This window comes from Passer montanus, unplaced genomic scaffold, assembly GCF_014805655.1.
Source record: "Passer montanus isolate IOZ18808 unplaced genomic scaffold, ASM1480565v1 scaffold10, whole genome shotgun sequence".
Classification (NCBI taxonomy): Eukaryota; Metazoa; Chordata; class Aves; order Passeriformes; family Passeridae; genus Passer; species Passer montanus.
Window position 1 is genome coordinate 34,136,508 of NW_024356505.1, and position 18,933 is coordinate 34,155,440.

The 18,933-nt window shown below is 40.0% G+C and overlaps 1 protein-coding gene across 4 annotated transcripts in view; it reads left to right on the top strand.

Moving 5' to 3' along the window:
• The window catches only part of LARP4B (La ribonucleoprotein 4B), a 37,515-nt gene extending 23,109 nt beyond the window's left edge, over nucleotides 1-14,406 (top strand). For 2 of the 4 annotated variants that reach the window (XM_039704948.1, XM_039704927.1), the window contains exons 11-16: nucleotides 369-623; nucleotides 2,054-2,099; nucleotides 5,096-5,260; nucleotides 9,128-9,249; nucleotides 9,878-9,989; nucleotides 10,533-14,406. In XM_039704948.1, coding sequence (XP_039560882.1) covers nucleotides 369-623; nucleotides 2,054-2,099; nucleotides 5,096-5,260; nucleotides 9,128-9,249; nucleotides 9,878-9,989; nucleotides 10,533-10,814 — 982 coding nt within the window. In that variant the 3' untranslated portion in view covers nucleotides 10,815-14,406. Of the gene's footprint in view, nucleotides 1-368; nucleotides 624-2,053; nucleotides 2,100-5,095; nucleotides 5,261-9,127; nucleotides 9,250-9,877; nucleotides 9,990-10,532 lie in introns of those variants that run through there. The other 2 variants (XM_039704934.1, XR_005627057.1) reach the window with 2 other exon arrangements.
• Nucleotides 14,407-18,933: the final 4,527 nt, after the last annotated feature.

Genomic DNA, 18,933 nt, shown 5'->3' on the forward strand with positions numbered 1-18,933 from the left:
TGGTGCCAGAGGTGAGGGCATAGGGCAGATGGTACCCCTGATGTTAATGAATGCAGTGTTTTGAAATGTAAATGGACAGTCTGAAAGCTGAGAACTTGTCTGTTTTGTGATTTAGGGTATTCAGTTGAAATATTCTGAGAAATGACATGACATCAGCAGGATTATTTATATAGTAAAGCTCTAGTTGAAAACAGACAGGGAAAAGGTTAATTTTGATAATTCACATGACCTGTTACAATGAATGTTGATCATTGTGATAAAGTGATAAAGGACTGAAGATCTTGCTTCTTCTGAATTCTGTGCATAGGCTTAGGCCTCAGAAGGTCTCTGATAGTGCGCGTATGTTGAAACGACTTTTGAATTTATAGGAATCCTAGCAAGTCACATATACGACATACAATACCCAGTGCAGAAAGGGGACCTGGGCTTCTAGACAGTCCTACAATATTCAACTTTTCTGCTGATCGTTTAATCAATGGCGTCAGGAGTCCACAGACGCGGCAGCCGGGACAAAGCAGGACACGGGTGCAGAGCGCTACCAGCAGCTACACCAAGAGGGAGGTGGGAACCGGCCGCATGGAACAGACCAGCGTTGACTCGTCCCCTGGGCTGGGGAGAGGAAGGTGAGTCTGCTCCGTGGTGTCCTCTGAACAGCCAAGTACTGCTGCTTCTAAACTGCTCTGTTTAGGAGAGGTGTGGGATTGTTACTGTTCTCAGTACTGCTTTAAACTCAGACTCTCTCCCCAAACCTAAAATCTTGCAAAAGACTTCACTGAAAATGTTAAATACAGAACAAAGGCTAAGCAGACTTGCATGCTTTCCTACCAGATGAAAATTATTATTGGCAACTGATGAACAATTTAGATCTATAAGATCTAATCTTCTGTCCTTTCTTAACCTGGTGCAAGAAAGTTTTTGTGTATTATTTGTTTGACTTTATTGAAGACGTTCTGCCCAATTCCATTGTTCAGCATTGAAGATTGTACACCTGAATGTGTATTAGCAGTGCTCATTCTTCACTTTTTCAGTTAAAGGATCAGAATTTTGACCAAACTGGGCGTACACAACAGCAAAGATGATGGATTGGTATGGAGGGAGGAAAAACTGCTACAGCCAACTAAGGAAACTATTGTTATGTTGTTTTAAAAGCAGCCTAACAAAAAACAGAACCAACTACCTGGGGAGCTGAAAATTGGCATATTTATAAATACAGTTCTAATAAGTGCTTCAGAAAAGTATTGTGCAGCTTTGATAATGGCTGTATTTATGACTCCAAGTAAATCACATTTTAAGTGACTTACTGAATTGGAAGATAAGTGTTTTGCAGATGATCCTATTTTAGACTTGTATCATTGCAAAATTAAATGGGTATTTTGTGCAAGGGTTATAATACTTTTCTAAATCTAATTTACCAAATTGTGTTATAACTAATGGATGAAAGTATGATTAAGAATTCAGGAAAAAAGATTGCTCAAACTATAGACTACAAAAATGCGCAGGAATTGTCAGTACTTTCTATTATATTATTTTGATGTTTCAGTATTGAATACATTTAGAATAATAAAAGTCAAACTAACTTAGAAAATATATTGAAACTGAATTAGAATGCACTGCAAATTTTACTGTGCTGCTTGGAGGGGCTTTACCTGAAGCAGGGCTGGGGGCAAAGTGCTAAAAATGTTTTTTTGAAGGAGCCTTACCTGGATTGAAAATGGTTACCTGTATTTGAGAAGTTACATTGGTATACAAAAAATTCCTGCCCCTCTTATTTAGATACTGTAACATTTTGTCTAATCCTCATGTGTAATCTCTACTGAGATGCTTTTAACACAGGAATTACTTGTAACCAGTTTATTCTTACACTGACTTGCATAAGATGTATCCCTTTATTTTAAGGACAGCTTTCTAGGAATTTTTCCCCAAAACATTTCTGGATAAGCTGTGTAGAATGAAGATGGATGAAATAGCAATTGAAATTAATTTCTCCTGTTTTTATTAACTGCTTTCCAGCCATTTATAGGCAAGGTTCTCATATCTGCATTCTTTCCCTTAGGAAAAACTCATATGGCTACCGAAAGAAAAGGGAGGACAAGTTTACAGTGAGTGTTCATAATCTTATTTGTCTCTCATAAAAGTAGGGAAACAAGGCAAGATTGTGGATATTATGTGGAGTAGCAGGGGACATACTGCAGAGGCAGTTGTATATCACAGTTGATTAAAGACAACAGCTCATTAGTCACATGAGTTTACTGCATTTGGGTACCAGAGGAGATTTTTCCATTAATGCAGAAGGGAAAAGTTAAAATTAGTCTTACAGTAGCAAAAAATTTCCATCTCAGTTTTTGTCAACATGCCAGTGTTCACATTCAGGAATAGCTAAACAGCTGAAGTTGAAAACACTTGATACTTCATTATCAGTCATGGTGATGGTGACTGAACATTATATAGATCCTTGTGGCATAGTGTGTAGCAGAAATATTTATGAAGTGGTCAGTTAATTTTTTTTAAATGCCTCTTTAAGTGCCACCAGGTAAGGGTATGCTAACACTATTAAAATACTGTGGTTTTGGGAAACTGAAATTCAGGGTTAATACCAAAGTAGACTTGATACATGAAAAGGCTGCACTAAGTGTAGAAGAGAAAAAAACATATTTTTTTGCTGTGATAAAACCAGTTGTTTCTTTGTAATTCATTTTTGCCACACGTGGCATATGCATGAAGTTGAACCAGGTTATTTCCTATTCATGTTACAATTGTAAAGTAACACTACTGCATGAGCCATAACACTTTCCTAAAGGTCTGGAATCACTGCTTACGTGTGTGTGTGGCTCCTGCTGTTGATTGGACTAGGTGAACTTGGGTAAAGGAGCAGAAATGTTTAGCAACTGATTCCTTCCTTTTGATTGCTTTTAGTTCTCATCAAACTTCCCAGAGGCAGTGAGACCAGATTGCCTGTAGGATTCCCAGTACTTCTTCCTTTTGCCATTTCAAAGATGCTTGAATTTTTAGAGTGACGTTTTGCTATTAACTTTTTTCTGTATTTAAAAGAACAAGGAAATGGTACAGGTTAGGTGTGAGTGACAGGAGTGAAAGAATTACCTTGGACACCTCCCTGAGCAGAGCAGCACTTCTGACAGAGCTGACTGCAAAGACTATTTGAACTTTGAATGTAAAAACTGGTAGATGTGAGTTCTTTGGAGACCCATGATTCCCTTTGTCAGCACCAGGCTGTCATTGCAGCCTGTGCAGAAGGTTCCTTCCAGTCTCTTTTGGGCCAAGAATCTTTAGTCTGTAATGTCCAGTGCTGTACCTTGAGCAGAGGTGACAGCTGCTGCACACCCAGAACTGCAAGGAAGTGTACTTGAAGCCAAAAGATTAAAATTTTCCCTTTAGACTGTGGAAATAATTGAATCCAGTATCCTGTTTCTTGTGTAATGCTGTAGCAATTAGATAGTGTACACAGAACACCACTAAAACTGGTATATTTGAATGGAGTAATGACTTCTAATCATTAGAAGATTTTTCTTTTGAAAGGGAAAAAAAATAGAGTTATATACATGTTTGCATAAAAAGAGGATGAAACTTTTTGATCAGATTGTTTCTGAGGCTGTAGACAGTCATTAGCCAAGTACTGAACCTACCAGAAGTTAACTTGAGAAATTTTATGCAGTTAGCTTAAAATTCATTGAAGTCCTCCCTCATCCTGCTAATTTAAGATGTTAGTGCCACACTTAGTACTTTGAGGGTTTTAGGATTCAACTGTGTAACTTAAAATGTAACATAAAAGCATTTGCTATTCTGCAGTCCCCTTTAAGAAGAGTAAGTGCTGTGATTTGAAGAATGACTTTTAAAAATTCGAGTTGTTCCTCTTGCAGTTTGAGCTGGATTAGCGTAGTCTCTCTCCCTGACCTTTGACAGGTCATCTGACTTGAGTTTTGGAGATTTGCAGTCTCCATTGTTGTAGCATTCTTCCAGGGGTAATGCTGGGTCAGTAACAGTGCTTGGAGTTGCAATTGTTCTTGCTTCTGTATTTTTTCTTTCCCTACTTCCCTCTTGACACACAATTCTTTGGACATGTAGTTTGTGAAAAGACCTCAAAAGTAGTCTTATATCTGTTGTTCCTTTTGTTCAGAAGTGTTCTCACATTCATGCCATCTTGACTATATACTCGTATTTTGCTTTTCAAAATAGGAGCTGTTTCAAAGATCGGTTTACATTTGGTATTTTGCAACAGAGATCATTTTAGCACAGGGCTCAGCACAGTAAAGAAACACTTCTTTGAAAAAAACCTTTGTTTACATGATGTAGGTGAAGTTAATTGGTAACTTCAGTTACAGCATATTACAAAGGAGTTTTATTTTTCCTGTGTAAATATAAAATAACTTAAAAATCCTTACCAGCAGTTCTCACAAGTGATCTTAAACTGTGGTACTTTTAACTCCCGAACTGCTCTCTGTAGTACAAAATAGTTGCATTTAGCACACAGGTGTTGTTTTTTGCTTGAGACATTGTTTTTTGCTTGAGACATTGGTTTTCTTCTTAGATTTAGTTAGAAAGTACTGTTTCAAAAATAGTTTTGACACTTACCTTTCTATTTTTACACAGTGACCATACAGATTAATACTAATTAGATATAAATTGTTACTGTCTGTGCTACATACAAGGCATGCTGTCTTGCCCTTTCTTCATATATCTGAAAATAAGATTCTTGTTGACTCTTGTCTTTTCATTTAGGATGTTATTAACTGTACATAAATGGGCATTATATTTTCACCATATCATGATACATAAACCAGTGTGTTTTCCTTTCTGTGTCAGTGTGTCTGTCCTCAAGGAAGAGTCAGTGAAAAAACTATGCCGGTGTCCCTAAAGCTGATGCATATACCATGACATTTAAATAATAATTAAATATTTTAAGGGCAACAGTGGAAAATGAAAGCATCTATTCTTCAGTACTCTGTGTTTTTTGGGGGATGAGATGGGGGAGCCTTCTCCAGGTCTTTGCTGATACAAATCAAGTGCAAAATACAGTTTAGAGTTGCATGTCTTTTTTGTCATCTAGTGCAGTAACCCCGACATGGTATTTCTATTCCAGAGAGGCCAAACACAGTCTCCACCACCCCCAAAACCTCCATCTCCCAGCTTTGAATTGGGTTTATCTAGCTTTCCTCCATTACCCGGCGCTGCTGGCAATCTAAAGACTGAAGACCTGTTTGAAAACAGACTGTCCAGCGTGGTAATAGGAACATCAAAAGAAAGAGTGAGTAGTGAATGTTCATTTTTGTTGGGAAAACAAAGAATTGCATACCTCTTGTTTTCTGATTTTGTGGTCTAGACATGGAAAAACTTGTGGGTCAACATGGGTTGTAAGAAGTGTTCTTAAAAACAGCTGTCAAATGATGTGCTGCTGCCTTCTTCACTTATATCTTAGAATTTGTTGGGTGTTCTCTTTGAAATGGTGTGGAATATGGGCACCAGTTTAATAAGTAGATGTTAATAGCAGAGATTAGAAAATATGCTCTTTGCTGTATATAACTGCCTCAGGCTTTTTGATAGGCTCAGGTGAAAAGTATGTGATACATTTTCCCTGCTGCTTGAAAGTAAGACTTCTGAGTTATATATAAAACACTTTAAAGTGACAAACTTCTAAGCACCAAAATAAAGAAGCTGCCTACATAATCTCAGTACACTAGGCATCATAGCTGGAACAAGAACTGCTACCAAAACCAGCTGGATCCCAGTGTTGTCTTGTCAAATTGCTCAGAAAGATAAAAATACACCAGAATAACTTGGCAACCACTGCTGTATAGATGTAGTAGAGATGCAGTTGAAAATTAATGTTCAGTAGTTTTTCATAGATTTCATTCTTAGAACTGTCTCTGCTCTGCCATCTGTGAGTGACAGTATGTTCTCCTCCAGCAAGACTCACTTAACCCTCTGCACTGTGGAACACTCTGGGCTATGAAAGTCTGCATTGGCTTTTTTTGATGGCTCAGATTTAACTTGTGTTTTTCTAGCTGTACCACAACTGAAGAAGTTAAGCCCTGGATTAGCAGTGTAAAACGACATGGCGAACCACCACAGTTTCTGGTGTCTTCTCCTGCAATAAGCTGGGTTTAGAATGTTTTCTTTGGTGCCCATGTGTCAGGGGTTGGTAAAGAAAGGGGGAGGCAGCAGGGCAGCCTGCACCCAAGGCAGTGACTGTACAGAGAAGCCATCTACTCTGTCTCCTGCAAGTGGTAGGAGGGGCTGCTATGTTCTAGGGTTGCATTTAGGGGGAATGTGCAGTTCAGAGCCATGGTAAGAGCAGTGATTAACTTAATGTCAGCCAGTACTACAGATGGTAGGCTGAGATCTTGGCTGAGATCTATTAATTATGAAGTATTTTACCTCTGTTACTTATGAAATGGTTTTGACTATTGTATTTTAGGTTTTAAATACAATTTCACCACTTGCTTTTAATGCTGCAGCTGAAACACTTTGTTCCCCTATTACAGATCTAGTACTTGCTTTATACTTATGGTAAAGAACTTAGACTTCTCTCCTGTAGAGGCAGTCTTCCTATCAGTCAGCACTTACGCTTTATGATACTTGCAGTGCACTGTCACATTAAAAAGCATTCCTCCATTTACCAGTTTCATTTTCCAGCGTCCAGGAGTTATTCTGTACCACTGTGTGGAAAAAAAAGGGATTGTGCTGCCTTTCCTTGTTGGCCTTTAAATAAAGAGTAAGATAACAGCAGCTGGCTCCAAAGAGCGATTGTGTTCTGCTACAAAGCTGTTTGAGCTAACATCAGTCTTGCCAATGTATACAGGCTGCTTTTCACCTTGATCTCAATGTTTTTTCATGTCACTTGACGTGGTGTTACAAAGCACTGAAGTTACACAGTGCTTCCCTTGTTTCATATAGATGGGCAAGTCCAGTGTATGGAAGCTGATGGGACTAAGGAAAGGTCTATCATTTCCAGCAGTTGTTATGCAAGCATTGTATCTTTATGCTCTTTGCTTAGTGATGCTCTTCTAGATGTAACTCTGGGGAATGGCAGGTAATAATCATCCCACATTTTGTAACTAGGAAGTGCAGCATTGTCAGATCAAGGGCTGAGTGTTTTGGCAAAGAAAAGCTCTTGCATGTGTGCTTGACTTGAAGCTGTTCACACTTAACCATGTACCTACAAGTTCTGATGCACTCAGGTCAGAATGCTCAGAAGCTTGCAATTTCAAGCCTTTGCACACACTATTACAGCGAATAAAACCTGTTCTGTTATTTCTAAACAACCACCTTTTGCAGTCTTTGAATCAAACTAGGCTTAGCTCTACTGCAGTAATCTATGCTGCCTGATTTTAAAACAGTGCAATCAAATACCATTTTCCTTTATAACAGCAACCATAGGAGTCTTAGAGTTTATGCCCTTTCTGAACGGTGACTTGGCTAGGGGAAAAAGAGGGTTATATTATTCCTTCTGAGCTTGTGTTCTCCCATTGCTTCCCCTTCTGCATACCAGAATCTCTGGGTTTTGGAGTTTTTAGGATGAGACATAGCATCCTTTAAAACAAACAAAATGTTATAAATGTGAGATATATGTTTTTCAGGATACAAAGTTGTCTTTTCCTATTTTGTGACCATTTAAATTAATGTATGCATCTTGAACGTATTTAGCGTTTATCTGGAAGCACAGTATCACTTGGCACTAGCAGAATCTTTTGAGGGCTATGGAAAAAGCCTCTGCTTGGTAGCAAATCATTATGTTGGAGTGATATAGAAGTAGAGCTTTGAAGAAGACAGTTCTTAGTGCACAGCACTAGGAGACTTTTGTCTTCATAGGCTGCCTATGGTTATATGAACAGGTACAAAGCCTACTTTGTCACCAGCAGGTGACACCTTCTTTCCAGGTGGGAAGAAGTCCAGTCACTAGTGGTATTCCCCAGGGCTCAGTATTGGGACCAGCCTGGTTTAATAACCTCATTGGTCATCTGGACCAGGTGATTGAGGGCACCCTCAGTAAGTTCACAGACAGCACTAAGTTGGGCAGGAGTGTTGATGTGCTGGAGGGCAGGAAGGGCAGGGTCTGCACCGGGTTCTGGACAGACTGGATTGAAGGGCTGAGGCCAGTTGTGTGAGGTTCAACAAGGCCAAGTGCTGAGTCCTGCATTTGGCTCACAACACCTCTTGGCAGTGCTACAGGCTGGGGACAGAGTGGCTGGAAAGTGGCCTTGTGTGAAGGGACCTGGGGGTGCTGGTTGACCTGGGAGCAGCTGAACATGAAGCAGGTGTGCCCAGGTGGCCAGGAAAGCCAGTGACATCCTAGCTTGGATCAGCAATAGTGTGGCCAGCAGGATCAGGGCAGTGATTGTCCCCCTGTCCTGGGCACTGGTGAGGCTGCAGCTGGAATCCTGTGCTCAGTTTTGGGCCCCTCAGTGCAAGGACACTGAGGTGCTGGAGCATGTCCAGAGAGGGGCAGTGGAGCTGGTGAAGGCTTTGGAGCACAAGTTATGAGGAATAGCTGAGGGAACTGGGGTTGTATAACCTGCAGGAAAGGAGGCTCAGGGGAGACCTTTTCACTCCTTACAACTGCCTGAACAGAGGTTGTAGCCAGGTGGGGGTTGGCCTCTTTTCCCAGGCAAGCAGTGACAGGACAAGAGGAAATGGCCTCAAGCTGTGCCAGAGGAGGTTTAGGTTGAAAGTCAGGAAAATGTTTTTTTTACTGAAATGCAAGTTGGAACGTGCTGCCCAGAGGAGTGATGGAGTCACCACCCTAGGAAGTGTTCAAGAAATGACCAGATGTGGCACTTAGTACAGTGGTCTAGTTGACAAGGTGATGATTGATTATAGGTCTTCTCTGACCTTAATGATTCAAAGTGATTTTGTCATTCAGATATGTCCCAAAGGGACCTGAAGCTTCTAACTTCTTTGGAAGTAACCACATCTATCTGTGTTTCTAAATAAATGTAAAGGAAAAAATAACATATTCATTACAATGTATATATTGGCTCCTTCTGTACCTTCCTATAGTCAATTTACCGGTATAAATCAAACTATGAAGTGTTTCCTGGTTGTGCTAATTTTCAGGCAGACCATATTAATTGGATATTTTGATTGTCTTTCTGTGCCTTTTTTCCTCCTTCAGAACATTAATGTGGATGCAAGTACAAACACTATTCCATCAGGAATTCCTCGAGAGCCGTTACCAGTTTCTTCTACATTGCCCAGGACCTTTGAAAGGTCTCCTTCGCCACCCCAGCCTACTGAGTAAGCACTTAATTACATGGGTATAATTATTCTGCTCTGCATCACATTTGCATTTTCTTTCATCAGGCAGAACAATGTAAATAGCTATTAAAATTTTAATCAATGGAAGAAGTAATATTTTGTTGTACTTGTAGTAAAGGCAATAAAGCTTAATTTCGGAACAATATCATAACAGTGATTCAATCATAATAGTCATTTAGGAGAAGAAAATTTAGTGTTGTGGTTTAGTTTCTGTGAGTAGAAGTTTAATGAATACCTTACTGTCTTTTATTTAGATAGCTTTGAAACAGAGAGTAAACCCATGGCCCTGTAGGCAGTACTGATGTCCATACCATAAAAAAAGTTTTTTGGTAACACTTTATTTGGAACCTGCAAATCAAATAGCTGAGTAACTAAATGCTATTAGAACATGACAAATTAGTGGTAGTGTCACACTGCACAGGAATATATTTTTTTCTATTTTTCATAGCATTTTTGAATGCAGTGGTAGTCATCATGTGCTAGGCAAATTATAGCTTTTTATAACTACTTGCAGTCACACTCAAAGTTTTTAGACCTATTATTAAATCATTCATCTGTCCTAAAGTTTCACTTTTCATGAGCCTTGCTTCCTGCTGGATGATTACAGGGACTCCAAAGTTGTGGATAAACAGCAGAGAGAGACACAGAGTACAGAAAGACTTTCTTCTTCCACTCTGAGTACTGCATGTAAATCGGTACAAGTCAATGGATCTGCCATAGTAAGTGACCTTATTATTCACTTTTTCTTGATGAGCCAGTTTGCCTTTGACAGAACATTTATTGCTACCCAGTGTTGCCTAATCATGTGAGCCCAGCATCCTAGAATTTGTCCAGCAGCTTTAGATTTGCTTATTGGGCTTCACAGTTACTTGCATAATAGAATAATGCAATTAACAGTGCAAGAGAGCTCTCCTTATCTGAATCCTTTTCTTGGTAGTATCCTTGAGGTAGAAGTATTAATACATATGTTGATATTGAAACCAGAGTATTCATTGTGTTTCAACTGGTTTAGAGGTTGAAAGGGAAATATTTTGCCCTGTGCCTACACCCCATTTTTCTGGCATGCTGTTTTACATTTTACCTTTTCTTCAGCTTTATTTTCTAGGCAATTTTTGTAAACTTCATACTCAAGCCCTCATCTGCATATTTAAGTGCAGCAGTCTTTTGGGACAAGGACTTCACGCTTTTTTGTTCATAAAAGTAATTTTTGTCCCCTCAGGATGCTTTGTTTAACTCTGTCCTGTTTGTTTCTGATTTCCTAGGAACTGCGAAAACCTAGTTATGCGGAAATTTGCCAGAGAACAACTAAGGATCCTCCTACATTGCAACCCCAGAAAGAACAGAAGCCAAACACTGTAGCATGTGGGAAAGAAGAAAAAAAGCCCACAGAAACAATAGAGAAAAACAGAGAACCTCCTCCTGCAAAGTCACATCCTGGACAACCCAAAGACCAGAGAAGACAGTCAGGACGCAGATCGTCCCCTCCAGCCGTTGGCAAACGCTTAAATAAAGAACAGAGTACCCCTCCAAAATCTCCTCAGTGAAAATAACACCTGGGAGGGATTTGAGAAGAGGTCTGTTTCCCACAAATTAAACCCATGTTCCCACTAAGATACCTGAGAATGAGTTGCTGGTTAGGAGCTTGCAGTGATACAAGGCATGTAACAATGCCTGCAAGTTATTTTTTTGTGAAATACTTTTTCCCCCTCTTGAACAAGCATTCTATTTTTCTGGGTATTTCTGGATAGTTGTTCTAAACCTTACATTTAGATTGGTGCTTAATTGGAGGTGAAGCTTAGTGTGATTTTTTTTTTTCCAAGGTGTAAAATATTTGTCTTTAAAAAAAATCAACTTTTTATTAAGCCTCTCTGTGGCTGTGTGAGTGCAAGCTCTGTATAGTGAGTTTTTTCTAAACTGTTAAGCAGAAACATGCTGCTGCAATATTTTTAATAAACTGGTCTGCAAGTACATATCTAAATTAGTGTCCAAAAGACTGATAACGGCAGCTAGTGTGTAGAGTGCAAGAAAGTAGATATATTTTACAAATTAGTATGTGACCTTGAAGATTTTTTTTTATTGGGCTGCTGTACTAAGTGTCAGCAAACAAACTTGCACTTTTAGGTTAAATGAGTAGCTGTTTCTAGCATTTTAAAAAACTTAATCTTTTTTTGATGTTTTGCACACACAAAATGAATTCTACAGGGCATCATAGCAGTCTTTCTGAAATATTTCCTTTTTTGACTTACTGCAAGCAAGTAACCATCTTCTCACTCCAGAATAAAACTGATGTTATAATTTGCAAATACAAAGCACATTGTGAATAGAAAGAATCAAGTCTGTGAGCTTCTATGGTGGTGAAGCCTGTTAGTGGATGTTATCAGGAGAAAGCAGAGTAGCCTTCTTGTGATAACCTTAGCTTCCCTGTGCTTGTAAGGGAGTTAACTGAGTCAGCGCTGTATATTCTGGTTACCCCTGTGCTCTGTGTAGACTTTTTTTTAAAACTCTGCCCCAAGTGCTCTTTGAAAGAGTTCATATCTTAGTCAGCCTTGTGTTGACATCTTCCTGTAACTACAAGCATTGGCATACGGATTTAAATTTTGCGAGACGTGAGATAATGGTGTTTGTTTTGTGTGGTGGAGGAAGAGATCCCTGATATTTACCTCTGGGATGAGGTTTCTCACACTTATTTACTTTAGAAGTGATGCGCTTTCTGAAGGACAAGGATGCACTAAATTAGCAAGTTTCTAATAAAGTTGAATATAAATTATTTTTGTTTTAAAATGCCTAAAGCTTTTCTTTAAGTGTTTAAACTGCAGGAAGTTCAGACAAAACTCATTCCTGCTGACTATGACAGTACAGTTTATTCCACAAAAATGTTTATTTAAACAACTGATTTTTTTAAAGAATTATTTCCATCCAATATTTAAAGACTTGAATTTTATTTAAACTTGAAAATGACTTTGCCTTAACTTTTGTACAAGACAGTTTAGAGTTAATGAGGTCTGACCCCGTGGAGGGTTAGCATGAATGGCATACAGAATTACTCAGTTACAGTATGTATCTATTGTCACTGGTCTTACTGGGTAAACATACTGTAGTACAGGATCTAGCAGCAGTTTTTGTAATATACCTTAAAGATCTTAAACAGTTGATCTTTTTCAGATTGTTGAAAAACCTGTAAATGCAAATAGTCAATACTGTATTAAATATGTGCACTTGGAAGTGTGTGCTTTGCTTGTACAGTTGTAAATAATCAGAACATATAAAAAGGTACCCTAAAGAAAAAAATCTGATAAAAATTATTGATATTATAAATGTTGCTGTTGAGCTGGATGTAGATAAACTAAATGTTGTGGTTTGAATATTACTTTAATTTGTTGTTTTTTCTTTTTCTTATTTTATTCTGGTGTGTTGAACTGACTCTGCCTCTTCACTGCAAAAGGGAAATGGAACAAAAGTCTTATTTGAAAGCCCTCAAATACTTTCCTAAAGTCCCTTTAAAACCAAACAATTTAGCCAATTCAAAAGTATTCTGCAATGTAAATAATGAATTTCAGCAGTCAAACTGTAATTTTTAAGTCATTAATGAAAATCAAGTCTAATTGGGGAAAAACTTGACTGCTGCAAAAATATACACTGAAGCTTATTTGTCTGCTTTCAAGAGTATCAATGCATGGTTCATAGAACTGTAAAGTAACTATAGAAGTTGACTCCTGATAAATTTCCTATTACAAGCATCAATTGATAACTAGTTGGCATTGTAAATCCAGCCTGTTGTATGCTGCAGAATTGGTCAAAATAGGGCATGTGGAGTCTGTTGATTGTTCTTGTTTCAAAAGCGCACTTTGTGAATGCTGTGGGAGGAGATAGGACCCCGACACCATCACCAAAACTGCTCGACTACTTCTGTCATTGGATTTTTTTATCCCCTTCTCCTTTCCCCAGCGGCAGTGAAAGCGGTAGCTAGATTTGTGTATGGTTTAGGCCAGCTGTATGATTCATTTTGTTTGTCTGCTGCAAGTGAAAGGCTTTACCAGCTGCAAGCAGTGGCAAGTGGTCCCTTCCAGCGGCCGTGAGCGGCTCGTGCTGGTGCTCAGCCGGTGCCCAAGGTGATCTGTTGAGACCAGTGGGATGTGTTGTGCTGTTCTAATGTATTCTGCTGCCATTTGTGATAGGTCAATACACTGTAATTACTGCTTACCCAGCAACAGTCTGTTGCATCTAAAGTTTAAACCTTCCTCTGATGTGGTTTTATAGCCTTTTTTTAAAAAAAAAAAGTGACACGCCAAATCGCTGTGTAATATACAATACAACTTCTCCTTACTGTATTTTGCTTTGAGATTTATTCCCCCCACCCCCCACTCAGTGACAAAATGGAGTTTTCGGAGTAGAGTTGTGAAGTTGCATGCAGACTGTTGCTATGATACAGAGAGGGATTAAAACATAGCTTTTAAAATTAAAAATCTCCCAAAAGCAGTAGCTGAGCTCAAGGTTCAGGGATCCAGTAATTAAAATTGGCATTTTACCCTGTTACAACCGTGTGGTGATGCTTTTCATTTTGAAAACAAGTCAAAATGGGATCTGAGATTCTTCCAGGAATTTAAAAAAATAAAGCTTGCTTTCAAAACAGAATGTAATTTCAGATCAGTCCCACCCCGTGACTCTGTCACTTAGAAACATGTGAGCAGTGGCAAATCTTTTATGTTGCTGCATTGTCCTTCAAAGCCTTGAGCCCTTGGCATGGAAAGGCCCTTTCTGGAGGGTGGGGCAGTGTATCAGGAGCAACAGCTGACTGTAATGGTGCACACCTATCTCTGTATCTCCTTCAGCTACAGGTAGGGGTTTTGTGCTTCGGAACCTATTACACTAATAGCAGCAGACAATCCAAGATTTCTGAGGAGACCTAACAGCTGCCAATTCACAAAATAAAAGTGTAATATGGGAGCCTTTTTGAGGGTTTTTGTTTTTGTTCTTCTTCCATTAAGACTGGAATCAAGCTTACATGTAAACTATCAGTAATTTAAGTTTCCTTTTGTGTCATAAAAATGTAAAACTGTCTAATTTGAAAAAAAAAATATGTAGGTTATGAAAAATAAAGATTTAGGCACTGTTGAATTCCTGATTTTTTTAATTAAACATTTCTTCAGCAGTATTTTTCATTACCTTTTGTCTTTTGCTCCCATTTTTGGAAATTGTATATTTCTAATTTTGGGAAAAAAAAACCTTTTGCTTTCCTGTTCAACACAGCTCTTGTAACCATCACCTAAGGCTCTGGTGTCAGCAGCAAGAACCTCTGTGGCATATCTCTGAAGGCTGCAGTGTCTTTCTCTAGTAGGTAACTATGACTGGTTAACTTCTTTAAAGCAAACACAAAACCTGATGTACTGTTTACTGCAGGTTTTGTTCATTGTTTTCATCAATTTATTAGGTAAGGTATTGGCTTAGTCCTAAATATGGATTTTAATGTTCAGGTTGGTGCTTTGGTTGCGTGGCATTTGAATCTGGAGATGTCTTGGGATTATTTTTGGCTTTAGCTGGTCTTAGAAGTTCTTCTTGAAGAAGGTCTTGCATCTAGGAAAGAAGAGCTTCTGGGATATTCTCTCTCTACATAAAAGAATATTTTGGAAATAATTCAAACACCACCCCACCACCCCCTTTGTTTTGTTTTGTTGAGGTTTTTCACTTATACAGCTATATCTGATCAATTATAACAATGGATGTAAGCATGGAAATATTAACATTTGCTGTGTTTTATATGCATTTTGGGAAGTATTGCAGTACTATTCCTCATGCTGATGGTTCTGTAAGCTCCTGGACAGGTTAGACTGTTACTGCTTCTATTTCCTCACTACTGTCTGCTCAGCAAAGTAAGCCAACACAGGAATACCAGCCTGCACTGGGCACTGTGTGCATTTCCAGGCTGGAAAATTCACTTAACCATTGGGCTTTGGTGATCTGGGCTACAAGTAGGTGAAGGTAACTAGTTTTCACTTGAACATGAGTATCCTGTTCCACCCTTGGGGACGAAGTTTTCTACCACTTAATGTGTAAAAAATGCATGGAAATTTGTCAGTAATGTTGCCATAATTCTAATGTGGCTGTGGAGGACCACCCCAGTTCTGACAGAAATTGGGGATCTATTTGTTTGCACAACAAAACTGGGCAGTGTCCCCTTTGTGCTGATTTTCCTCAATAAAAAGTGATGTTCAGTGATGGCTGGAGCAATGTTCATGCTAAACACATGGGTTTGTGTCCTCTTGGGCATGATGAGAAAGAGTATAGAAAACTATGTGCAATTTGAGCATCCAAAGGTTACTTACTGTCACAGAAACTGATTCATTATGCTTTCATCCTAAGGCTTCTTTAGAAAATAAGATTTCACGAAGTTTCAGGTTTTCTAATATGCTTTTACTTCACAGACCTTTACGTTAAAACCTCTTGTTCTAGTATAGCTGAGCTTTTATGACTGCAATCATTTAAGTCAGGGAAGTGATTGAATTTCAAATTTTGCTGGTGTATAGATGAAAGCAACGTTATGCACTTCATCTCTGCTTTTGAGAGAATATGCTCTGTAACAGTCTGGTGCCATCTGGTTATGGTAGCTCGGTTACTGCAGCCTCCACTCATTGTGGATAAATGTCTTGGGCTGTATTTCAAGGCCCAGCATAAATTGATCAGGTAGAAATTTGGTTCCTATGGAAGTGGCACATATAATACAGTTCCTGAGTTGTTGTGCCAAATAAGCACAGAAATGCTGCAAAGAGGCTGGCTGGCCTCAGCTGGGCGGTTCTTCCTTCCTATGTGCTCCCTCACATCTGCACACTGGCTGCTCTGAAAAGTACCTGGGAAAGAGGGGGGCTTGGAATAGGTCAGCAGCTTTTGTTGTACCAGCACTACAGTGGAGGAAGGAACAGGAGTATAGCTGATGCCTAGAGAAGAGTGACATGGTGATGGTCCTGGCAGGAGCACTGTGCTGCAATCAGCCAGTGTAAACTGAGTGTTGGTACAAGTAGTTTATGATGAATGGAAAGCAGAAATCTTGGCTTAAATTTTGCCTTGCTCCCTCCAGTGTATGTGGCTCCAGTCATCAGGCTTGGTGATTTTTGAGCCTTTTTCTCACAATGGAGACTAGAAAGGGTCCAATTTCTGCTCTAGTGTTTTTGGCTGTTATGTACAAGCTGTAAATGTGCTAAGTCTTTAATCTCTCTTATGATAGACTATTTAAGATCTTTGTGCATCTTGTCACAATTGGTTTGGGAGCAGTTCACTGTTTTGCAGAATGGAGGGCAGAAGGGTGGGTGTATGCTGGGGAAGGGAGTGAAAAGATAAAATCACTCCCTAATTTCTCTAAATTCCCATCAGTTTGATGAGCAAATTGCTCTGTGTGCTTGTGTTCCACACGTGGGGTGCAGAAGCCATCCAGCAGCCTGATGGCTTCACATCCCATTTGCTGAAGGCGGACTGAAGGCATCTGCAGAGCAGTAAATCTACCGTGGCTAAAGGTGCTCTGAGGAAGGAGGGATAAATGGAAGAATTTAGAGTTGTAAAACATGCCAAAGCTGGACAGATCTAAGAACTCCATGTGGGTGGAATTGCTGATGCACAATGAAATGTGTCTAATGTCTTCCAAAACAAAGCCATGCTCTCCATGCAGCTTGAGATGTCAGCCCAGGTAGAAGAGTGAGTGAGATTCAGCAGGTCCAGCCTGTTACCTCTAAGGCTGGGGTGTTTTCCAGGAATCCACAGTTCATGGGTTGTGACTCACACAAGAAACGTCTCACTTTTGCTCTTCTGTCTCCAACTCCAGTGTACTTAGCTCGGGTTTGGGGTGTCGGCACGAAATGGAGCCAGCTCTGCACGGCAGTGGCTCACAGCCCCCACAAGGCAGCCCTCTTTGGGCTGGGAGGCAGCTGGTGCCTCTTCTGCAGGAGGGCAGCAGGATGCACTTTGTGATGTGAGCAAAGGTGTGCAGTTTAATATGCTCTGTGGGGGAGAAGGCCTTTTTCCTAAATGGAACTTCTTGGGATCTGTGGTGTCTGTGATGTCCTGACCTACACAGTCTCTTACTCAAGGATCTTGTTCTTTAGAAATGTGATGTGTAAAATTCATAGTCATTTTCCCTCTCTTGTTATATTCTCCTTTTCATCTCTAGTGAGTCAACGCTTTCTATTCTTGGGAGCTGCATTGCTTGTGGTAGATGGCATCTCCCTGCTCCTAAGAATTGCACCTGTTTCCAGCAATGCAGTAGACTCAGCATTTTGAAGCATTTCCGTTTGCTGGAGTTTTAGATTTTGTCCCATCTGGTAAAGCAAATTTGGTATTCAGAAGAGGATTATCTAGGTATGTGTTCAAAACTATAATGTAAACCATAAATTCAAAAAAAGTATTCTCTGTTTTTTAAATATTTACAGTTGTTGCTGGATTTATGGTGTTTGTGTGATATTTTCTCCATTTCTGTGTTTGCTGGAATCTGTATCCTTCCTGCATATTGGCAATGTGTCCATCTCCTCTGGGATGACTCGTGCTGGTGCTGAGGGAGAACTCCTGCCTTGAAGCTGTGGCAAGTAAGTGTTGGAGAGACTTGTTGATTCAGACAGTGGACACAAATGACAGATTTGCGAGAGTGATTTTCTCAGTAGATTTTACTGCTTGAACTGCCAGACAAATGCCTCCTTGGTAGCAAAGTCTGTTTCAGATAAACCTTTGTATTTTACTTTTCATTTGAACTAGCGATTCCCATGGAGACAGAAGCTCAGCCTGCTGGCTGCCATCCTGAGTGCTGATCCTTGCTTTCATCCCAGCCTAGCAAATCCAAAGGCAGCCACACTGGGTTGGACATGTGGAAGTTGTGTGCTGGGTGTAATGTACATTGAGCTTGAAAATAAAAAAAAAAAAAGGCAAGATATGCTCTGTAGAACTCTTTTTTTCTTTTAGTTCTGACACAGAAGAGGAGATACAAGTACCACAGGTGGTTCTGGAATGGGAAGGCAAGGAAGTACAGCAGGGCTGGACTGAGCAACACAGCTCGTGTAGGCAGCACACCTCATGCTCGACTGTTCAGCCTCAGTGGGGGCTGCTGTCTCAGTGGTTCTGACAGCCCAGGGCACAGCAAACATTAGCACTGATTTGGTGTGAAAAGTCACTATTTTGTTTCTGCTTCAAATTACATAGAATTGCCTGAAATCTGGTGTGCAATTCCCCTTTCCTGTTCCCCTTTCCCCTTTCAAGTTGTAATTTCTGTTGAGGGTTGCTCTTTAACTGTAAGGGGATGAGTTGCTCATTGTCTACTGTATTTCTGGCCATGGTTTATCAAAGATTGGCTTTGTTGAGCGTTGTAAAGTTGATGACCTCCACGAGGCTGGAGAAATGGGCGCCAACAGAAATCTTATGGAGTCCAGCAAAGGGAAATGGGGAATTCTGCACCTCCTGCTGCAGAAACAACCCCTTGCACCAGCTGGAGTGTGGAAAACAGCTTTGTACAAAAGGACCTGGGGGCACTGGGTGGGCAGCGAGTTGGACATGAGACAGCAATGTGTCTGTAGAGTGCAGGAGGCCAGTGGCATCCTGGGCAGCCCTCAGAGCATTGCCAGCAGGTCAGGGGGCAATGATCCTTCTCTGCTCAGCCCTGGTGAGGCCACACCTGGACTGCTGGGTCCAGCATTG